Below are 21878 nucleotides of genomic sequence, written 5' to 3'. Positions count from 1 at the left end.
AATACGCGGTAGGACTGGTAGTATTTGAAGCATGATGGGGTCGTAAGTATCATATAAGGGCAGTCCCAATGGTGCATTAATGATTGTTTCTATCCTTATTAAATGACTTGCCACGGAGGCAAAACGTTGATATGGCAACGTAATTAATGAAGAAAGAGAGTAAAAATCATAGAAATGGTTTCTTCATGAAGAAACCAGGTCTACTCTTGACCCAATGCACCAAGAAACCATGAAATCGCCATTGGGGAGAAACCACCAGTTTCTAGGGAGCTCGTGTCGCACTCCCATTGAAGGAAGAAGATAGAGTTGAGAGAGAGAAAGAGAAAATAATTATTACTCATAGAAACCATGAGTTGGAAAGCAGTATTTTTTTAGTACGATATCTTATATTATATAAACTACTAGTTTCTTTCATTGGAACTGCCCTAAGATATTAGATCGATATGGATAAGCATGGAAAACCTCATTGAGCAACCTATCAAAGTTGACCCAAGAGGGCCCACCTGGCTCTGAAGCCGCAGATGCTCTCTCCTCCCATTGGGCAGCTTGTCCTCTCATCTTCCTGCCTTTCTCCCCTCCCATGGCATCTCTTACTAGCGTCTCCACCTCCCCTCTCTTGACGTCGCTGCCGATCTCGACGCCGACGCGCCATTCCGTGCAGGCGAATCGGCGGTTGGTATGCTGGTCCGCACCAAAGGGCCAGCACAGCATGGGCACCCCGGAGCAGATGCCCTCGAGCATGGAGTTCCACCCACAGTGCGTCAGGAACACGCCGATGGCCTGGTGCCGGAGCACCTCCCGCTGAGGGCACCAGCTCGTCATATAGCCCCGGTCCTTGGTCGCCTCGACAAACTCCGGCGCTAGCGTCGTGGTCGTCTGCATGGCGCCCCTGAGCACCATCAGAAAGTGGTAGCCGCTGTTGGCCAACCCCCACGCGAACTCCTCGATCTGCTGGCTCGTCAGCACGACTATGCTCCCGAAGTTGGCATACACCACGGACCGGGGTTCCTTGCTCCCGAGCCAAGCCAGGCACCCGTCGTCCTCCTTGGTGAGATTGGCGCTCAGCGTCTCCAGTGGGCCGGCATCGGCTTCCGTGAGCAGCGGGTGTTATGACTGTAGGATCATCGATCTAGACTTTGACTGTTCTATTTGGTACAACATGTAAAACAGTAGATCCTAGGACATGTAGAACGGTCTACAGAGAGACAGGGAGAGAAAAGGGAAGGGTACCGAACCTGAGACCGCAGGGGTGGAGGATCCAGTAGCTTCCATCAGGTTCGTCGATGTAGGCTGCGCACGGGCAGCGACGGTCGGTGAAGAGAGGCGACGCAGTGGAGACGATGATGACGGTGGCGGCTTCCCGTCGCTGGCTACGCGCCCTCGTAGATCGGTCTAGGGTTTTGTCGGTGGGTTTGCGGCTCACGGCGAACCTCGTACTTTGAGCCGCCGGCCCCCACCTCTCTATATAGCGCAGTGCGACGGGGGCCCACCAACCATGTAGGGTTGGGCACCCCCGATCAGGGCGCGAGACCAAGGCCCAATAGGCCGTTGGGCCTACTGGTCAAGAGATCAATCTAACATTCTCCCCCTTGATCTCACTATTACTTTTATCTTTAAACTTTAAACTTCAATCCTTTAAACCTTACTCATTTCTTCACAGATGATGCATAGAGCATGTTTCATCGTCTCGGTCAATCGCCGATAGATTTGACAGCTACAATGCACGTCTCTGATCTGAAATAGTTACTTTAACTTTTGGGCCCTTTATAGTCCAGGAATTATAGGCTTTCCCTTAAACCCATGCCGGCTACATGTTCTCTGAACACGTTGGGTGGTAAGCCTTTTGTAAGCGGATCCGCGAGCATCTTTTCGGTACTTATATGCTCAAGACTTATCATCTGATCCCGGACTTTATCCTTCACAACATAATACTTTATGTCAATGTGTTTGGCAGCACCACTTGACCTATTGTTGTGAGCATACTGTACTGCTGGATTATTATCGCAGTATAATTTCAGTGGTCTATTGATGTCGTCAACCACCTTCAAACCGGGTATGAACTTCTTTAGCCAGTTCACCTGCCCCGTTGCCTCATAACATGCTACAAACTCGGCATACATTGTGGACGATGTAGTGACGGTTTGCTTTGAGCTTTTCCATGAAATAGCTCCCCCTGCGAGAGTAAACACATATCCAGACGTGGATTTTCTATTATCTCCCGCATAATCAGAATCTGAATATCCCACTATATGGAGTGAATCAGATCTTCTATACGTCATCATGAGGCCTTTCGTTCCTTGCAAATAACGCAAGACTTTCTTTACCAATTTCCAATGTTCTATTCCAGGATTGCTCTGGAATCTGCCAAGTAACCCGGTAACAAATGCTAAGTCAGGGCGCGTACACACTTGAGCATATTGCAAGCTTCCGACAGCTGAAGCATATGGAACCACTTTCATTTGATCGATCTCATATTGGTTCCTGGGGCATTGAAAATCCCCATATCTGTCGCCCTTGACTATAGGAGCAGGTGAGGGACTACATTTGTGCATACTAAATTTCTTTAAGACTTTTTCTATGTATGCCTTTTGTGACAGTCCTAATACCCCTTTACTTCTATCTCGGTGAATCTCGATCCCTAGAACGAACGAAGCTTCACCAAGATCTTTCATATCAAACTTTGAGGACAAAAACTTCTTTGTTTCCAGTAGTAGACTGACATCACTACTAGCAAGTAAGATATCATCCACATACAGGACAAGGAAGATAAACTTCCCATTCTTAAACTTTGCGTAGACACAATTGTCCTCAACATTATCTTTAAACCCAAAATTCTTTATTGTCTGATCAAACTTCAAGTACCACTGTCTTGAAGCTTGTTTTAATCCATAAATAGATTTCTTTAGGCGGCATCCCAAACGTTCTTTTCCTTCTATGACAAAACCTTTCGGTTGTGCCATGTAAACATTTTCCTCTAAGTCTCCGTTGAGAAATGCCGTCTTTACATCCATCTGGTGTAATTCCAAATCGTAATGTGCCGCTAATGCCATTATGATTCTGAAGGAATCCTTACATGAGACTGGAGAAAATGTCTCATTGTAATCAATCCCTTCTCTTTGTGTAAAGCCTTTTGCCACAAGTCGGGCTTTATATCTCTCTATATTCCCTTGAGAGTCAAGTTTTGTTTTGTAGACCCATTTACAGCCTACTGTTTTGGCTCCTTTAGGAATTATCTCTAAATCCCAAACTTTATTTGCATTCATTGATCTCATCTCATCTTCCATGGCCTCAAGCCACTTTGATGAATGGTCACTTTTCATGGCTTCTTCAAATGAGGTGGGATCATCCTCCATTTGAAATTCTTCAGTGTTGTACACTTCATAATCAGCAGGAATAGCTGATTTTCTAACTCTTTGAGACCTTCTAGGGGCCTCGTCAATTGGCACATTTTCTGTTTGAGGCTGTTGTTGCTCCCCCTCATGTGTGGCAATAGGTTCTATAGGATCCTGAGCCACAGGTTCCTCATCATCATTCATTGTTGCCACAGGCGGGATAACAACAGGTGCTGGCACCACAGTGTCTTGTCCTGTTGGTGCAGCAACAGCAGGTAGTGAGAAAAATGGCTCATGAATGATCGGAGTGGGTGCAAACACCCTCTTCTCTTCAAGGTCAATTTCTCGAGCTACCATGCTTCCCCTTATCATTTCATCCTCTAGGAAGACAGCGTGTCTCGTTTCCACAAACTTTGTATGTCTGTTAGGACAGTAGAAACGAAAACCTTTTGACTTTTCTGGGTAGCCAATGAAATGACAACTCACTGTTTTGGGATCTAGCTTCCCAGTGTTTGGGTTAAAAACTTTAGCCTCAGCAGGGCTCCCCCACACACGTAAGTGGTTAAGCGAGGGTACTCTTCCTGTCCACAACTCATACGGTGTTTTGGGCACCGACTTACTTGGTACTCTATTGAGAATATGAATGGCGGTTTTTAACGCCTCCATCCACAGACTCGTGGGTAAAGTGGAGTAACTTATCATACTACGCACCATATCCATCAGGGTACGGTTACGCCTTTCAGCTACTCCATTCTGCTGAGGTTCGCCCGGTGTTGAATACTGGGCGACTATACCATTCTCCTGTAAGAACCTTGCAAAAGGTCCAGGAACTTGTCCATATGGGGTATGCCGACCGTAGTACTCTCCTCCACGGTCAGACCTGACTATCTTAATCTTTAAATCATGCTGATTTTCAACTTCTACTTTAAATATTTTAAATTTATCCAACGCTTCTGTTCTTTCTTTAATTGGATAAATGTAGCCAAACCGAGAGTAATCGTCTGTGAATGTTATGAATGAATCATAACCATCCACACTTTTCACAGGAAAAGGACCACATATGTCTGTGTGAATAATCTGTAGAATTCCTGTGCTTCGTTTGGCATCTTTCTTAATTTTCTTTACATACTTTCCTTTTATGCAATCTCTACATTGTTCTAACTCTGAGAGCTCTAATGGAGGAAGAATATCATTCTTAACTAGTCTTTCTATTCTCCCCCTCGAAATATGGCCTAAACGACAGTGCCATAATTTCGACAACGCATCTTGAGCTCTCTTTCGTTTTCTGTTTCCATTGTTCGATGAGGATACATTTTCATTCACATCACATACGGAATTAACATTTTCACGAAGTGATAACAAATAAAGCTCGTCTTGTCGGAAGGCAAGACCAATACATTTATTATTAAACAATATTTGACATTTGCCATTTCCAAAGTGGCAATCATAACCATCATGGTCCAACTTTGAAACACTAATCAAATTTCTTTGCAAAGAAGGTACATAAAGAACATCTCTAAGAATAATTATGAAGCCATCAGCAAGCTCTAATGGAAGATCACCAACGGCCTCAACATCTGCTTGTTCTCCATTTGCGACTTTAATGAAACTTTCGCTTCTTTGCAAAGTTCTCATCGAACGGAATCCCTGTAATGAATTAGCAACATGAATAGTTGCACCTGAATCAATCCACCAAGTAGATTTTGAAAACTTTACATACAAGGATTCATTTACGAACGTAATAATGTTCTCACCTTTATTCTTCATTATCATCTTTAAGAAATCAGGACAATTCTTTTTATAATGCCCTGTCTTCTTGCAGTGGAGACACTGGTCTTTAGCCACTGGGAATTGCTGGTTCTGAGACTGTTGCATGGGACCTTTTCCAGATGATTTGGAGGAAGAACTGTTATTATAGTTCTTTTTCTTATCTTTTAGGTAGTTCACAGAACCACCTTGTGAAACTTTTATTCTTTCCTCCTCCTGCACACACATGGCTATGAGCTTTTCCAAATCCCATTTTTCAGGCTGTATGTTGTAGTTAACAACAAATGTGTCAAATTCTTTGGGCAAAGAAGCAAAAATCAAATGAATAAGAAACTCATCCTTGAGTGCCAAATCCATTGGTTTGAGCTTAGATGCCAGATTGCTCATTCTCAGTATGTGCTCTCTAATGCCACTGCCGCCACCAGAGTACCTTTCTGTGACCAGCTGCTTGATCAGCTGGGTTGCATATGTCTTTGAAGAGCCAGTGAACTGACTCTTTATTCTGTCTAGGTACTCTGTGACCGTGTCACAGTCTGGAATTGAGCCCACAATAGCAGGCTCAATTGTGTTCTTTATCACTGCCAGACACTTCTTGTTGGCAGTGACCCATTTCCTATGCTCAAGGTCATAGGACATCTTTACGGGAGCAAAATCCCGCTCTCTGTTCTGCCATGCAGCATCAGTCTCATCTGTCTCCCTCACCGGTGCCACAGGTTCTTTAGGGCACGGTGTGGTGACAACCCAGTCCACCTCAGCGAGGATAAAGGCCAGGTCTATCTTTTTCTTCCACTCAATATAGTTATCACCTTTTAGAGTGGGGATTTCTTTGATACAACTCATCAAGTTGTATCCTCCTGAAAACATAATTCAAATAGGGTGAGAACAGAAATAACAACAATAATTGCATGCCTTAGTTTAACGTTGGTCAAAATTAAAACATACAATTATTTTCTACACTAATTCTACATCACCGTTGGGCAGAAATAGAATTAATGTATAACAAAAAACATTATAATATTGTCATTAATCAACGTTGGTCAGAATAACAACAACATTATAATCAATTTAAAACATATCCATTTTCAAAATTAAATTCTCCCGTTGGTTCGAATTTAATAATGAAAATTACATCTTTAAATACGCAGCGGAAACTTTAACATTTAATAATCTCTTCCTATTTTCCAGAAGCAAATTTACCATTTACTGAACAAAAAATATCGTTGGATAAATTTTTGTACAGAAATTATCATAAAAAAATCAATTCAAATTGATCAAACTGTCTTCTGGAAAATAAGAAAAACAAAAACTGTGACTTTTCTATTCATTTTACCATTTCGGCCCAGCCAGCACACGCGCGGCCCACGGCCTGCCCATGCGCGCGCGCGCGCGCCAGCGAAATCGGCCCAGCCAGCCGCGGCCCATCTTCTTTTCGCGCGCACAGGCCACACCCAGGCCGCAACCTGGGCCTGGGCCGGCAATGTCCCGCGCGTCCGCGCGCCCGCCTGGGCTGCGACTTGGCCCACTCCATCTCAGCCGTTCCTCTCCATCCGACGGCTGTGCGCGCGCATCGGAGGATCAAAAACGGCGACCGCCGCGGCGCCCGTGAACCCTAGCGCCATTCGGCTTCGCTCTCTCTCTCTCCGCCCCTCACTGCTCTCTCCTCTCCACTCAGTCCCGCCGCAGCAGACACCGAGCGAGGAGCTCCGACGGCGAGAGAGATCAGCAAGCCCCGGCGCCGTCTCCGGCCCCCTCGCCGGCGTGCGCGCTCCCCAGCGGGTGAGCGCGTCGCCGTCGAGCGGCCTGGCCGCGGCGCCCTAGTGGCCGTTCCGGCGAGTAGATCACCCCCGGCCGGCCCTTTTCTTCCCCGCGCGCCGGCGTGACTGTAGTGCCGCGCAACGGCGAGGTAGGCCACCCTCTTACCTTTCTCCCCTTTCTTTTGATTCTTTTGATTTGTTCGGTTTTGACCCGATTTGACGATTAGGGTTAGGGTTGGGGTTTGGGATGGCCTCTGTTTTGCTTTTCCCGAAACGATTTCGGCTTTTAGGGTTCGATTTTGTCATGAAAACGAGCCCTCAATTTTCCTTTAACCCAGTTAGGGTTAGGGTTCATCCGAACCCACTGTCGGCCGAAGCCCCTTCTACGTTCTAGATCCGCACTGGATCTCTTCATCTTTTGCTTTTCAAACCGATTTATCCGTTCTAGATCAAAACCCTAGCCATATCTATACCTAAACCGTGGCTCCGGTACCAATGTTATGACTGTAGGATCATCGATCTAGACTTTGACTGTTCTATTTGGTACAACATGTAAAACAGTAGATCCTAGGACATGTAGAACGGTCTACAGAGAGACAGGGAGAGAAAAGGGAAGGGTACCGAACCTGAGACCGCAGGGGTGGAGGATCCAGTAGCTTCCATCAGGTTCGTCGATGTAGGCTGCGCACGGGCAGCGACGGTCGGTGAAGAGAGGCGACGCAGTGGAGACGATGATGACGGTGGCGGCTTCCCGTCGCTGGCTACGCGCCCTCGTAGATCGGTCTAGGGTTTTGTCGGTGGGTTTGCGGCTCACGGCGAACCTCGTACTTTGAGCCGCCGGCCCCCACCTCTCTATATAGCGCAGTGCGACGGGGGCCCACCAACCATGTAGGGTTGGGCACCCCCGATCAGGGCGCGAGACCAAGGCCCAATAGGCCGTTGGGCCTACTGGTCAAGAGATCAATCTAACAGCGGGAGCGGGCCGACGGCATAGATGGGTGGAAGGACGGCCGACATGGCGGCGACGACCTCGCCCTCCAGCTCGCCGAACGTGTTGAGGACGACGGCGGTCGCGGCCGTCGGTAGAGCCTGCATGTGTGCAAGGACGACGCGGAGCATGGGGTCATCGGGGTCCGTTGTCCGGACGAAGCTTGCCATGTCGCGCAGGCGCATGTCTGCCGGCAGCCCCGGCACCGGGTCGATGACCGTGCTGTCCAGGTAGACATCGCGCAGCTGCTCTTCATCTGCAGACGGAGTTGGACTTGGACATTGATGGTTGGTAGCAATTGATGAACCAATCAATAATTGTTCATCTACGGATCGATATTAATCACTAATCAGAGACAGCTAGCATCTCCATGCAGTACCTTTGAGGGGAATTATGCCCTTGTCGATGAGTTGCTGGCACTCCAGGGACGCCAGGAGCCCGCAGGCGCTCGTCGTCCAGAAGGCCACCGCCCGGACACCCACGTCCGCGGCGGCGCGCAGGACGGGATCGATGTCGGAGACGACGCATGTTGCCGGTGCTCCGGAGGCAGACAGGTCGTCGAGCAGTTTCTTGAGGTGCGGGACAAAGGTGTCGAGTGACGCAAGCAGGCTGACCATGACCTGCGGGGAGTCGTCATCGTCTTCACCACAGGGCGGCGGAAGGCCGTCCGGGATGGAGGCGAAGCCAAAGCCCGGGGCGCCGGCCAGCGCGGCGGGGCCTCGTGTGCGGAGCAGGCGGCGGCGGTTGCGCTCGGAGTGGACGAAGGTGACGCGGACGCCGCCACGGACGTGGAGGAGCTTGGCCAGGTGCAGTGCCGGCGTGACGTGGCCCTGCGCCGGGAATGGGAAGAACACCGCGTGGGTGGCTGGCTTCTCAGCTCGAGTCGACATGGCCGAGGGTCGGTCAGCTCTTGCGGTGCCAAGGTGCGTAAAGATGGCAACGGCCCTCCATACCCGATGGGTATTAGGGAACGGGAATTGGATCATATCTTTACCTGCGGACATCTAAATAGGAAAGAATTCATACCCAACGGGTATAATGGGTACGGGAACGTTCCCTGTTTACCTGTCACCGTTACCCGTTGGGGAACCCGACTATTTGAGCTGTCATGCGAGTATTAGGCCTAAAGAAACTCAACATAGATATTTTGGTCCAAATCTGAACAGTCATATATATAGTTTGTGTGTTCTAGGAACTCTCGTTCAATTTTTCCTCACCATCTCCGCCAGCAGCACAAGCACGCCTGTCTCACGAGCGCTCGTGCCTCTCACTTCCTCAGTTCGGTCTCTCTGCCATCTTTGCTCGTCCTCCTCGCAACCTCGCTCCTTCTCCTCGGCATCTTCGAGACTTCGACACTTATACCCGGGTGAAGAAGAAACGTCTCCGATTGCAAAGCTACGACCCCAAGTATCCTTGTTTATCGGGTATGCAGTACCCGTCGGTTATCGGTTACCCGACCGATATCCGACGGGTATGGGGATGGACAATAATCTATATCTGAGACAGTTAATGGGGATAGAGACAGAATAAATTCTCCATAGCCGAAGAAGAGAACGTTCCGACGATACCCGACGGGTATACCCCCGTTGTCATCCTTAAAGTGCGGTTCCTCTCCTTCTTCCCCATTAAATGAATTGCTGGTGGCCTGCGATACTTCCCTATTAAATGATCTCTGTACCTATACGTTGTTGGAAGACTTTTGCGCACGTCGATCGATACAGTAACTACTACTGTACGGTTGGACTTCTGAATAGTTTTTTTTTTTCCTTTGATTCCATAGAGCAGAAGTTAAAGTTATTTAAAAAAACGTTGGTCAAACGGCTTCTCAAAAATGATAGTAGGAAGAAAGCTAGAAAAAAGCCAGTATTTTCGTCTTCATCTGTGAAACTGTTTTTGTGACGAGAAGCTAAGGGCTCGTTGGATTGCTCCTGGGCAAAGCTGCCTAGCTCCCAGGCAACATATGGCTTTTAGCCTATTCGTTTAGTTGGTTTCAGCAAGTCCAAACTAGCTAGTCAATAATGTTTTTTCTTCACAATAAACCAGCACCAGCCAGTCCAAACCAGCCTAGAAACCAACCAACGAACAGGACCGTTTGGCATGGGAGTTGCCTTGGAGGCCCTCAACCAAACACGCTCTAAATAACAGCTTTTAAGAAGAAGTTGTTTCATCAGTACCTTTGTGGTAGGGGAAGTTCGATTCAATTCTCGGTCTAAAATTTAGTTGCCAAAAGTTTAGAATTAAATTTTAAATGATTAAACTTTAAAGGTCCAAACTACATGATCGTTTGGATCATGAGCTAAAATTCTAATTCAAAAGAACTATTGTACCTTTTGGATTTTTCAGCCACTGAACTGTACATGCCCTGAGACCTGATGGAGTTCAATTTTTTTGCTGTTTGCTTGCTAAAATAATAATCAACCTGATTGATATTGATAAATAAATAATTTAAAATTGGTACAGTGAATAGTTCAACAAAATATGGCACATAGTTCAACAAAAAATACTTATCCGCATGCAGACCTAATGTAATCCAAAGAAATTATAGTTCAAACAATACATAAACTTTTTAGAGAGTGCTACTTTTTTTATTTACGTCACTCTCGCCTATTAGCAATATTCTCACGGAAGATATTCATGTTATGATCCTCGCCACCGTCATGTCGATTGCCACCTCTTGGCTCATATGAAGATTCCTCGCGCATTGACATAATTATTTGGATTTGCTTTGGCATCAGATATGACAGTAAGCCTGACAAAAAATCTCCATTCATCATCAAAACGCCAAAAGAAAGTAATGACATTGCGAAAAGATGAGTGATGAAATTGAATACCTCATTTGCCTTGTCATAGCGATTACACATCTAGGTTGTTTTAAATAAAAATTAATATGTCAAAATGATGTAATTTTTCAACATATAAGACAAAAGAACTTATATCTAGAGCTGTCGAGAGCTGCGTACAAGATATTCTATTTAGAGTAAAATTCAGCAGCGGTTCTTAAAGTTGTCTGGAGATATCATCTAGGTCTTCAAAGTCCTAAAATACATTTTTGGTTCCCTAGAGTTATAACAGGTCTCATCTAGATCCAAACGGGCGTTTATCCAACTTACTATCCTACATGGCATGTCGATTCAGCGCTTGCATGAATATGAAAGATGGGACCCACGTGTTAGCTGCAGTGTTGTTTTGCCGCGTCACCTGGACTTGTGTGTCAAGACTCCTTTTAAAAATCATACATTTTTCATACAACCTTGGATGAAGATGATGTTTATACGAATAATATAGCCCTCGATGAGATCTACATCTTTATACTTTTGAGTTTACTTATTTGAGACTGTTAATATGCTAAAAATGATATAAGGTTTCAGCATCATATTATCGCATATTAGGATTTGTTGTCTTAGAAAAAACATATTTTTCTTGTATGGTGTCAAATAAAGATAATTTGTATACGAAAATTGTAGCGCTCGATGGGATCTACAAACTCCTAGTTTTGGGTTTTGTCATTCGAGGTCGTTAAGATGGTCAAAAAGATAATATAAAGTTGCATCAGTACATTAATCACGTACCAGGGTATGTCACCTTAGAAAAATCATTTTTGTACGATGTCAAATAAAGATACATTGTATATGAAAATTGTAGCCCTCGATGAAATCTATAAATTCTTAGTTTTGGGTTTTATCATTTCAGACTTAAGATGGTAAAATAATAATATAAAGTTTTAGCAGTATATTAATCGTGTATCAGGGCTTGCTGCATTAGAAAAAATTATATCTTTCTTCTATGGTGTCGAATAAAAGTACTCTATGTACAAAAGTTGTAGCTTGACAAGATGTACAACTTTTTAATTTTGAGTTTTTTATTTGTAGTTGTTTAGATTTTTTTAAAAAAAATTGATATAGGCTTCAGGAAGAAAAAATTATACAAATTTTGGGTCTCATCTGTTAGATCTATATAAGCATTGAATCGACATGCCGCGTAGAATAGTGGGTCGGGTAAACTCCCGTTTAGACCTGGATGTGACCCGTTATAACTTTAGGGAGCCAAAAATGCATTTTAGAACTTTGAAGACCTAGATAACACCTCCAGACAACATTGAGCATCGCTGATGAATTTTACTCTTATCTTTATATTGCGTAGAAGGATTGGTCAATTTTGTATATATGTTAATTATAGTGGTTGTTTACTGCATTGTTTGTTTTCTAACGAAGTTTACTGCATTGTTAGAAATCAACTCAAATAAAAGATTAGCTTCAACCAGCGACGAAGCCAGGAAAAAATTTAGGTCGGGCTGAACAAAATTCTACGGCGATTTATCTCTACTATGGCCCTTCCTAATCCATATAATTAGGCAAAAAAATTAAGGTGGGGCTGAGGAGGGGCTCCACGTTCCCTCGATCGGTAGCCCTGGGCTGAAGCCCCGGTAGCACGGGCGCTGGCTCCGTCGCTGGCTTCAACCTTTGGATGCAACAATATTTTACAACATGAGAAAACAACAGTATTGTTTGAATGGAGATAATTAACTGCATTGGGAGAAATCAACCAGGCATCTAAGTAATATTCCTGAAGCTCAGTATTTTTTTTCTAACAAGAAAGACTTAGCAGTTGATCTGTTGTCCAACCATAAACTAGGACCATAAATTTCAAAAAAAAAAAAAAACTAGAACCATTCGTTGTTTTCCAAATCATGCTATCTGTAAAAACTGAGAATCTATAACACAGTTGATAAGGCTCTATTTTAGCCAAAATCAGACAGCCCATACTGTATTTTGTTTTGTTAATAACTATCATGAAATAGTACAGCATGTAACACAATTGTCTACGCAATTTGGATCGCACCGAAAAAATCATTTCCAAGAGTTTTATCCTCTTTTCAAGACCAACGCCTTCAACGCCGTCGCCTACTGCATCAGCTTCTCCGGTCATAGGCGCAGGATCTTCAAGACCCTGTTTGCTTATAGTCAGAATCAGCCCTACTTTTTAGTCATAGAAATAATATTTTTCTCTCATAACAAATCGGCTCTACAATCAGATCCAACAGCAATAAGTCCTGCCGCACAGTGACCGAAAATGAGGAGGGCCTCGGTGGCTGCCCACGCGCCAGCTGAACTGAACGGTAGCTCAGTGGTAACACTATTGTTAGGCACTCGAGCCGTGCGAGTAGCGCGGAACGGCATTGGGCCATTGCTATCAACACTCGCAGCGTGTCCTGATTTAGTAGTAATAAAGGATCAGAGTAGCGATTTACTTTTGCAGCCTTGTTTAGGTGAAAGATACCTGCCAGCATTGCAGAGAGAAAACTAGGCTGTTGCAATTGACTATGTGCAAATAGAAATCTAGATAGGGTAAACAATATTGTATTTGAGGAATATTTGATCACAAACTGAATTTTACATGCAGGTTTTCTACATATTGTCATACTAGTTTCACTAATTTCACTAAAAAGGACAAGGAGATGGTCATGAGACGGTATACGAGTACTGCACATTTTTCTCGTTTTCATTAAAATGGGCCTCAAGTACTCAAAAGTGAGTGCATTTCACATTATCAAATTGAACCCAATAGGTGAGGGTACCAGGTGGTGTTTGATACTTTGATCTATATAATTTCTCTCTAAACGGGAGGTGTACATCCTGTTAGATTCTCATGATCATAAGCTCTATAACTAGGACACAAGAATATGAATGAAATGGTGCTGGTCATACTTTCATTCAATGAGTTAGCCATTAGGCCGAATTTTTTATTTTTCAGCCATTTAAAAAAAAATATTCACAAATAGACTTCTGGTGGTTTGATTTTCGTTTATGGACCCTGACCTCGGCGCCATGGCTTTTGGCGCCGAGGAAACACGTCTCGGCGCCATGACCAATGGCGCCGAGGTCTTGGCGAGGCATCGGACGTGGCGGTGACCTGGCACCGACGTGGACAAGGCCTTGGTGCCGTAGATCTTGGCACCGAGCTATTACCCTATAGATCTTGGCGTTTGAAATGAAACAAGTATAATTGTTCCGAGGAACATGCAACAACGTCATTGCGATTTAGCTGGTTAGAACGCGCACGACTTAGCTCAAATTTATTTTTTATTCTTCTCTTCTCTTCTCTTCCTGTCAGTTGTTTCTAATCTCGTTCATTTCTTCCCCTCCAAAGAAACACGTAGGAGTATCTTAAGGCAAATTTGCTTAAGCAAATGGAAGATGCAACTTCAACCCTGCGTCAGTTTGTAGAATTCTTCAAGGACAAGGGACAGAACAATGGATTATTCAGAATGAGCACTACTAAGGGGGTGTTTGGTTCCTCCTCCTAGTCGTTGTCCCATCGGATGTTTGGACACGTGTATGGAGTATTAAATATAGACTAATTGCGAAACTAATTACATAGTTTGTGACTAATTTGTGAGACGAATCTTTTAAGCCTAATTAGTCTGTGATTTGACAATGTGGTGCTATAGTAAACATATGCTAATGATGGATTAATTAGGCTTAATAAATTCGTCTCGTAGAGTACTGACAGATTCTGTAATTTATTTTTTTATTAGTATCCGAACACCCCATGCGACATCCTCACGTGACACCTCCTAAATTTTAGTCACAGGATTCAAACACCCCCTAAATTCCGGTGCTCTTACTGTCAGACTACCAGGGACAGAGCAATGAATCTGACGTAGGAGTATACATCATCCAACATGCTTGGTAGCCATGCTTCAAGTCAGTCAATATTATGGCATTACAAACGAGATGTTATGCTCTACTACACAACTCCGATTTACATGCGCCTGCAGACATTGGTCTAGATACAGGAAGATTACAGCAAGAAGCAGGAGAGAGAAAAAACACACACGAATGCCCTAACATGACCACAAACAGGGATCATCAGCACATCCTGCATCAACTAACCACCTGCACAGGTGTGCAGGTGCTACACTGGGCATTTGAGCCACATCAGGAAGAATTCAGTAAGCAACTGGAACTACCGCTGGGCCTTCTAGTCTAGCATGTCGCATCCCTGAAGAATTCGGTAGGGATTTGTGGCGGACACTGCTTCTTTGCAACAAATTTGTACTGAGGAAATGAAAGGGAGAGGATGGCATTAGCACTAACAGTACAGTTGTTAACTGAAGAAATTCAGGACCAGGTCCAGTTACCTTATGTTGACTGTACTTTTCTCTGATTGCTGGAAGGTTGCTCCCAGGACCAACGCTGAAAAGGCGATGCAATGCCTTAACACAGTCGCTCAATTCCGACGGCTTGTACTGCGTGTAATGAGCAAGTGTGGAGTTCTGCTTCCAGTTGCAATGGGATGTGTAAGTTAGCTCCTAAGACATTTCCTTAGGCAACTGCTGCAAAGATATGTATGAAACAGCAACATGATGATGCCACCTACCCAAGGATACTTTGTTGGCTGGAGTATAAATCTCGCCAAGAAAATAGCTGAGGCAGCTATTAGTGATGGAGGGTACAAGAGTAGATTGTACTCCAGCAGCGATAGCTCAGCGATGTAATTGGCGAGGAACTCGAGATGCAAAGCAGGATCCTGTACAAAGAGAAATTATCAGTGAACTCATGTCATATATGTAACTTATTAAGGAATTCCTTCTAGTAACCATTAGCTGGCTATGTGGCAGTACCTCATCACACGCTTGTGCAGAACGAGCAAATCTCCTATTGTAAACAAAAAGAAAAGAGTTAGTGTCAAGTTAGATCGGTATAATTAATTTTACTAAAATGAAATAGAACAGGAAGCACCTCAAAAAGCACTTTGCTGTAGGTGCTGTCATTTCAAACTTCAAGTAATTCAGCACCGAAGCTTCCATTTCTAGAACCTTTAAACGTACAAGTCATTCAGTGACGATGACAAACAAAGGACTATCAGATATGATCTACTGTATTTTTCTTTAAAGAATGATCGGGAACAAACAAAGGACTATCACAAACCTCATCTCTGAAGTATGTATTGTCTGTTATGTAGCAGAATTCTTCTACTTGGGGTGCACATATCTCCTCGTATTTTCTGAATTTGAAGTTTCCAACACGTCAAAGTCAGTATGCCAACAGCCTAATGATAACCGAGGACAACTGAAAGAAGTAAAGGGAATGAGTAACAGAATCTTACGCAGCTATAAGCATGCAAGCAACACCAAGTAATTGCAGCCTTTGGCGGTTGATTTCGTTGCCAGAAAGATAACGGTCGATGTAGTTAACTGTCAGGTACAAAGTATCAGGAACGAGACGGTATTCTTCAGCAACCTGCACGAGGAAAAATCATGAATACCACGGAAAGTTGACAAGATTTTTCTTTAGGCTTTTCTTATGTTTAGAAGAAAAGGCTTACTTCCACGAGCCAGTCTATCAAAATTGCCCTCATGCTTGGGTTGACATCTTTTTGAATCGTTTCCATGAAATCAGTTGATGGTCTTTTCTTTGTCTGCCAGAAAGTAAAGCACTATTAGTAAAAATCAAAGAAGAATCAGAGTTTTCTAGGACTCTTTAACGTCAGATCAAGCGTAGCCCAAATTTTCCTCAGAACAGAATTAGATATTCTTTCGCTCAAATCGAGCTTCATTAATGCACCAACAATGAAACTTCACATAAAAAATCAGAAAGTGTTCCCACATTGGTAAACTGCAATTATAAAATGACCAAACACACTTGAAGTAAATATTACTACGGCCTAGCTTATTTAGTGGCATCAATGCAGAGATTTTGCAGTCAACCCAAAATTCCTTATGTTCAGTGCTTGAGGGGAAACCATTTTGGCACCAGGGTTGAGGAAAGAATGTGTCACCTCAGCCTCTCGCAGATGCATGTAGATGTCAGAAGCCAGAGTAGCGCACAACTGTGGATCCAACAAGTCGTTGTCAACATCACAGACGCGGTCAATTTCCATTGGGGCAGGTGCATTTTTCTTCCATTTATTTTCTGAAAAGGAAAGTAGACCACACGCGACTGAATCAACAATTTTTTTTCGACAAAATACACTTAAAAATGGAGATCTTAATATGAATCTCAGCAGACCTTCAACATCTCTATCTTCTGATATAAGCAAATGTTCATCCGCCCGTCGCTGCAACGAAGCCAGCATCGAGGAATCCCCATTGTCTATGTACTCGAAGTCCGGGCTTTTCATGGAGTCGCAAGTCGACATCGTCTCGTCAATAGAAACTGAATCTCCTGAACGTCCAGGAGACACGAAACTGCTGCAGGGTACCAAGGCAGGAGCACGACTTGGCACATGGACAGTGGTCGGCACCTTAGGAAGAGGAACATTATGCTTCTGCCTTGTGCTGCTGCCAAGGCGTGATACTGGTGGAGCTGGCTTGATGGAAGCCGACTTCACAGCAGAACCCCGAATGGAGCTCACATTGCGAACATTTGCCAAAGATGGCTTCTTTAAGGGTGCAGCCGAGGTAGCTGACTTCGATTTCTGCATGAGATTTGAACAAAAGGGACAAATTATTTCAAACCTCTGTTTGGGGGCTCCACTAATCAGGTACATACATACACATAATATCATATTGCTCAGAGAAGATTCCAAAGCAAACAAAGACAAAAGATTGCCACGTTCCAAAAACCAAGGGTCTTTCTTTTGTACGGAGGTCTGTATTTTTGAGCATGATGAGCAGAATCCAAGATTTCAATTCAACGAATAAAAAGTAACTAGTAACAACCCCATGGAGTGTGTTTCAAGCATGTATAGTAGGCTTTAAAGCACCAAGAGGAAGAGATGTTTCAGGATTCCTTTTTTGAAAGAGCTGTGTTAAAGTTGCAAAGACTGATTGCGAGTAACAAACAGTACGATATCACAAAATCTGTAGCATTCAGGGAATGTGGAATAGGTGGTGTCCAAATACAGCCAGGACACGCATCACGCCTCATTCGAGTATCCAAGAAAGGAAACCTGTGTATCAAGAAGGGGATGAAATGAGCAGTGGCGAGTGGCAAAAGAAACAAAAGATCTCCGGAACCTGCAGAAGGAGAAACCGGGAAATGCCCTCGATTCATCTCTCAAGTTAGTCGAACTCAAGGACCAAGAAGAGCCACGCCTACGAGGATTCGAAACTATTGAGGTGAAAACCGGAAGAAGAAAAAAAAAGGTACTAGTAGTAAAGTGAAACCTTTGAGCCCGCCCAGCCCACGCCAAGAACACCTGGGTCCGGGAAAAGAAAGGCACAATGACTTGTGTTGCGCATGAAAAAGAAAGGCCCGCCAACCGCGCAACAAACGATCCCTGACGGGCAGAGAGAGCCGCACGTACCGCGGCGGTGGCCGGTGGCGCGACCTTCCCAACGGCGGCGGCCCTCCCCACCGGAGCGGCGACGACGTTGGTGATGTTGCCAAGCGCGGCGCGCTTCTTGGCCTGCGCGGCGGCGGGCCCCGCCGCCATCGCGGGGCGCTTGGCGGCCGCGGACGAGGACGAGGAGGAGCGGCGGGAGGAGGCGTGGGTCGACATCGTCGGAAGAGGTCCTTCCCCCCTGGCCGAACCGGACGGATCCCCCTAGTCCTCGGGCCGCGGTATGGTCGGGGCCTATGGGGGGGGAGCGGAGCGGATGGCTTGGGTCCCGACCGGATGAGCAGAGCAGAAGAAGAAGACGGGCAGGCGGAGGAGACGGAACGGAAGAAGAGGGGCAAGGGAGTGGATTTTTTAGGAAAAGACCCCTAAACTTTCGAATCGTTTACCGTTTGTGCCAGGGTGATTAGGCCGTTGAGAGCGGCAGGCAGTTGATCCAAACCCTACACCGTCTTGGAGCGGTTGGTTTTGAAATTCAAACGACCAGGTGTCTTTGCGGTTGACGTCGGCACTTTCTAGCGCCGTTGCCTATCTTATTTTTTTTTCATTTCATTTCAGTACACGATCGTGCTCTGGTCCTAAGTCCTTGTTTAGTGACGGATTCTGTAATTTAGTTTTTTATTAGTATCCGAACACCCCGACATCCCATGTAACATCGATGTGACATCCTAAAACTTTACGCGCTGGATCTAAACAAGGCCTAGATCGGCCTCATCGATAAAAGACGGTTACAACTACAACATTCGCTAATACAGAGTAGCTAGAGCAACTATAACAAGTAAAATAGCCACAGTCTAAATAGGTACAGCCATCTCTACCGATTAAGCTAGTTTCTTTTCGTCTCACTACGAGAAGATCTTAGATAAGGTGAACGCATTTGAGGAAGAAAAAATGGCAACATGGGAAATGAACCATAGATTTTGGGACTTCACTTTACTTGGTCATCACAGCCTGAGAAGTTTGTTCTGAATGACTAGGCTCAAGAGTCCTTGTAGGCAGGGACTGTTGCCCTCTTGAACGAGAACGACATTTCGTATTATTTTTCTAATCCACGTGCATGGTGGTTTTATGTTTTATGGCTCCTTTTTATGATACTAATATATATGACATGTTTGATTGAAACCTGAGAGGTATTACCTGGCTAAGCAAACAATTTTATACAGCCTGTTCGTTTGGCTGTGGCTTGTCGTAAACGATCATAAAATTGCAGCCGGAACAGTATTTTTCTCTCACACAAACCAGCCAGCAGTACTTCTTCACGAACCAGCAACGAAATGAATCAGCCAACCGAACAGGCTGATGAGCTTCTCAAATTAGACGCCTATGTAAATGGTCATAGAGCAACGGCTGCCTTGCTTCCGTTAGCGGCGGCTCCTCCTGCGTGCAGTGCTGCGGACAACGCAGGGACGGGAGGGAGGGAGGGAAACGCAGGCCCCGATCGATTTGAAACGCGAAGCCATCTGGGCTCTGGGCCGCGTATGTGAACGTTGTGTAAAGCTACACTATATGGGCCCACACAACACTGTAGCGTCAGGGGCAGGGCAGTCAGGCAGTGTGGCTGGTAGGTACGGTTTGCTCATGCGCCCTGGCCCTTGCGCTTCGACATGCAAAATTCATGTATCAGTCATATCTGACTGTTGTCCTTCTCACCGCATCCTCATCCGCATCCGCATCAGAGTCATCTCTACCGGGTCTGGTGCGTTTCGACATGCAAAATTCCCTTTCTCACATATACCATCGTTCTTTTCTCTTTTTATAGGTAGTGTCGGTGTTTTCTTTAATACACTAGTAAATTTATACGATTACTGTGCTTCTCTAGAAAGACGGTGGTAGTATCTAAAAACACAAGAATTTATACTGGTTCAGTCCGAAGCCCTATATCCAGTCTTAGAGATGATCAAGTGTGTTCCTCACTTTAATGCTCTGAAGTTCTTACAATAGGAGTGTAAGAATGATGGAAGAGGTAGGAGAGTTAGAGCTAAGAGATGAACTGCCTGAAGGAAAGCCTCAGGAGTCCGGTGGTGTCCAAAATGAATGAGAGAATGATGTGTAAGATTCAAGATGGTGGGAATGATCCCCTGGCTGCCCTTTATATATATAGAGTCCAGGGCCAGGGCATGTACAAAGAGGAAGGTCCTCTCAACCGAGGGGTCGTGAGCCTGAGGGAGGAGCCTAGCTAATTTGGCTTGCAAGCTACGCCGTCCTGCGGTGCACGTCCGAACATGGCTGTCGTCATGATCTTGTGCCCACGTCGCGATAAAGGTGTGGCGTGGTGCCACTGTACCGGCCGTGGCGGCACTGTAGGCACGGTGGTGGTTTGCCAGCCGTCCTATGCGACGTGATCTCCGCTGTGGTCTTCGTCATCGTCTCCTGATTTCTTAGGGGCGTCATATAAGAGTTGGTAGCTGCCCCCAGGTCGTCGATCGCCTGGTCGTCTTTATTGAGTTGGTGGCCACGATCCCGAGCTCCGAGGTCGTAGCTTCCGCCTGGTCCAGATGGCCTCCAGGTCAAGGCCTCCGTCGTGGAGCCCAACCCGTAGTGAGTAGAATCGTACTTGCGTCTTGTCGGGCCATATCTGTACGGTCCGGCACCGTACTTGGCCGTCACCGCCGTGCGATGTTGTCTTGTCCACGCTGCGTAACGCAGGGATGGCGTCTAACCGGACCGAGGTGACCATTGTCCCCTCGGTCCTTGCGGGGTCAATGCGACGTGCTCACTCTTGTCAGAGTAGGCACGCTTGGCTGGTCCGACCTCTCCTCGTTCCTCACAGGTGTCAGGACGGTGGAGAGGTAGTGAGTTTCTTGTGTGTCGTTCAGCTAAGTCAGAAGAGAGAGGTCGTGGCTACACTGGTCTTGGCGTTCGGCCTGGTTCCCTTGGCTTAGCTGGGCCTCGGACGTTTAGGCCTTCGCTAGGCTGATGTATCGTAGGCCGCTCAGCCTGCTAACTAATCGTTGCCTTGAGATATCCGTGGATCATAACCCCGACAAGTAGTCAGAATGAAACGAACTCTATGTCAACATTATAGAGTTCAACATGATCAATGATTTTGTAGTTGATGACTTATCTACTTTTATTAGAATGACTCTAATATTTATTTCGGGTTATTAAATTTTGGAATTCGAGATTTTTTATTTTTTCAAAAGGCCTCGAACGTTGGCATACTTTATATCAAAGTCGTAGCTCTCAATGTGATCTCGTTTATACATTCGAATATTTGTTTTAAATTATTAGATTTTTACACTTAAAATTTTAAACTTTTTAAACAAGTCTCAGATGTTTACGACATTTTGTAGCTCTCTCAACACGAACTATAATTTTATAGTTGATGGTATTGTTTAGAGGGCTAAACCGGACTAAATTGTAAGCAACAATACACTTAGTTACTACAAATCTAATACTCGGACATGCATGAGGCTTCTCTTCTCTCCCTAATATTAAAACAAAGAGAGTTTCTCTGTTGGTCAAAATGCAACATTCCAGATCATTCCGTCTGTCCTTTAGGCTAATCTTTGGCCTTGAGACCAAACATGACCTGCACACATCAAGCCACCACCTCTAAGAGGTCAAAGGCAGAGTCTATCTGTGGTTCGCTTTGCACAACCTCAATGTTCTTCTCCTACTGCAATTTAATAAGAAGGAAGGGTGTAAACGAATATGGAAAAAAGAACGGGATAGAAGTAGAACACCAATGAGCATATAAGATAGCTGAGCCATGGAGACATATTATTTTAGTTTTTGCTCGCGTTTCTTTTG

General features: G+C 45.1%; 1 protein-coding gene across 1 annotated transcript; it reads right to left on the bottom strand.

Moving 5' to 3' along the window:
• Positions 1 to 14545: 14545 nt before the first annotated feature.
• Positions 14546 to 18385, bottom strand: LOC136553260 (cyclin-A1-2-like). The gene is made up of 11 exons (XM_066544642.1): positions 18093 to 18385; positions 16853 to 17261; positions 16623 to 16756; positions 16170 to 16262; positions 15951 to 16084; positions 15773 to 15848; positions 15584 to 15660; positions 15466 to 15499; positions 15222 to 15371; positions 14983 to 15117; positions 14546 to 14899 (listed from the first exon to the last, which is right to left on the bottom strand). The coding sequence occupies exons 1-11, from the start codon at positions 18285 to 18287 to the stop codon at positions 14828 to 14830; spliced, it is 1509 nt and encodes a 502-aa protein (XP_066400739.1). The 5' UTR covers positions 18288 to 18385; the 3' UTR covers positions 14546 to 14827.
• Positions 18386 to 21878: the final 3493 nt, after the last annotated feature.

Source organism: Miscanthus floridulus, chromosome 5 (assembly GCF_019320115.1).
Source record: "Miscanthus floridulus cultivar M001 chromosome 5, ASM1932011v1, whole genome shotgun sequence".
Lineage (NCBI taxonomy): Eukaryota > Viridiplantae > Streptophyta > Magnoliopsida > Poales > Poaceae > Miscanthus > Miscanthus floridulus.
The sequence above is the reverse complement of the archived record's forward strand: the minus strand, read 5'-3'. Positions and strand labels throughout refer to the sequence as shown.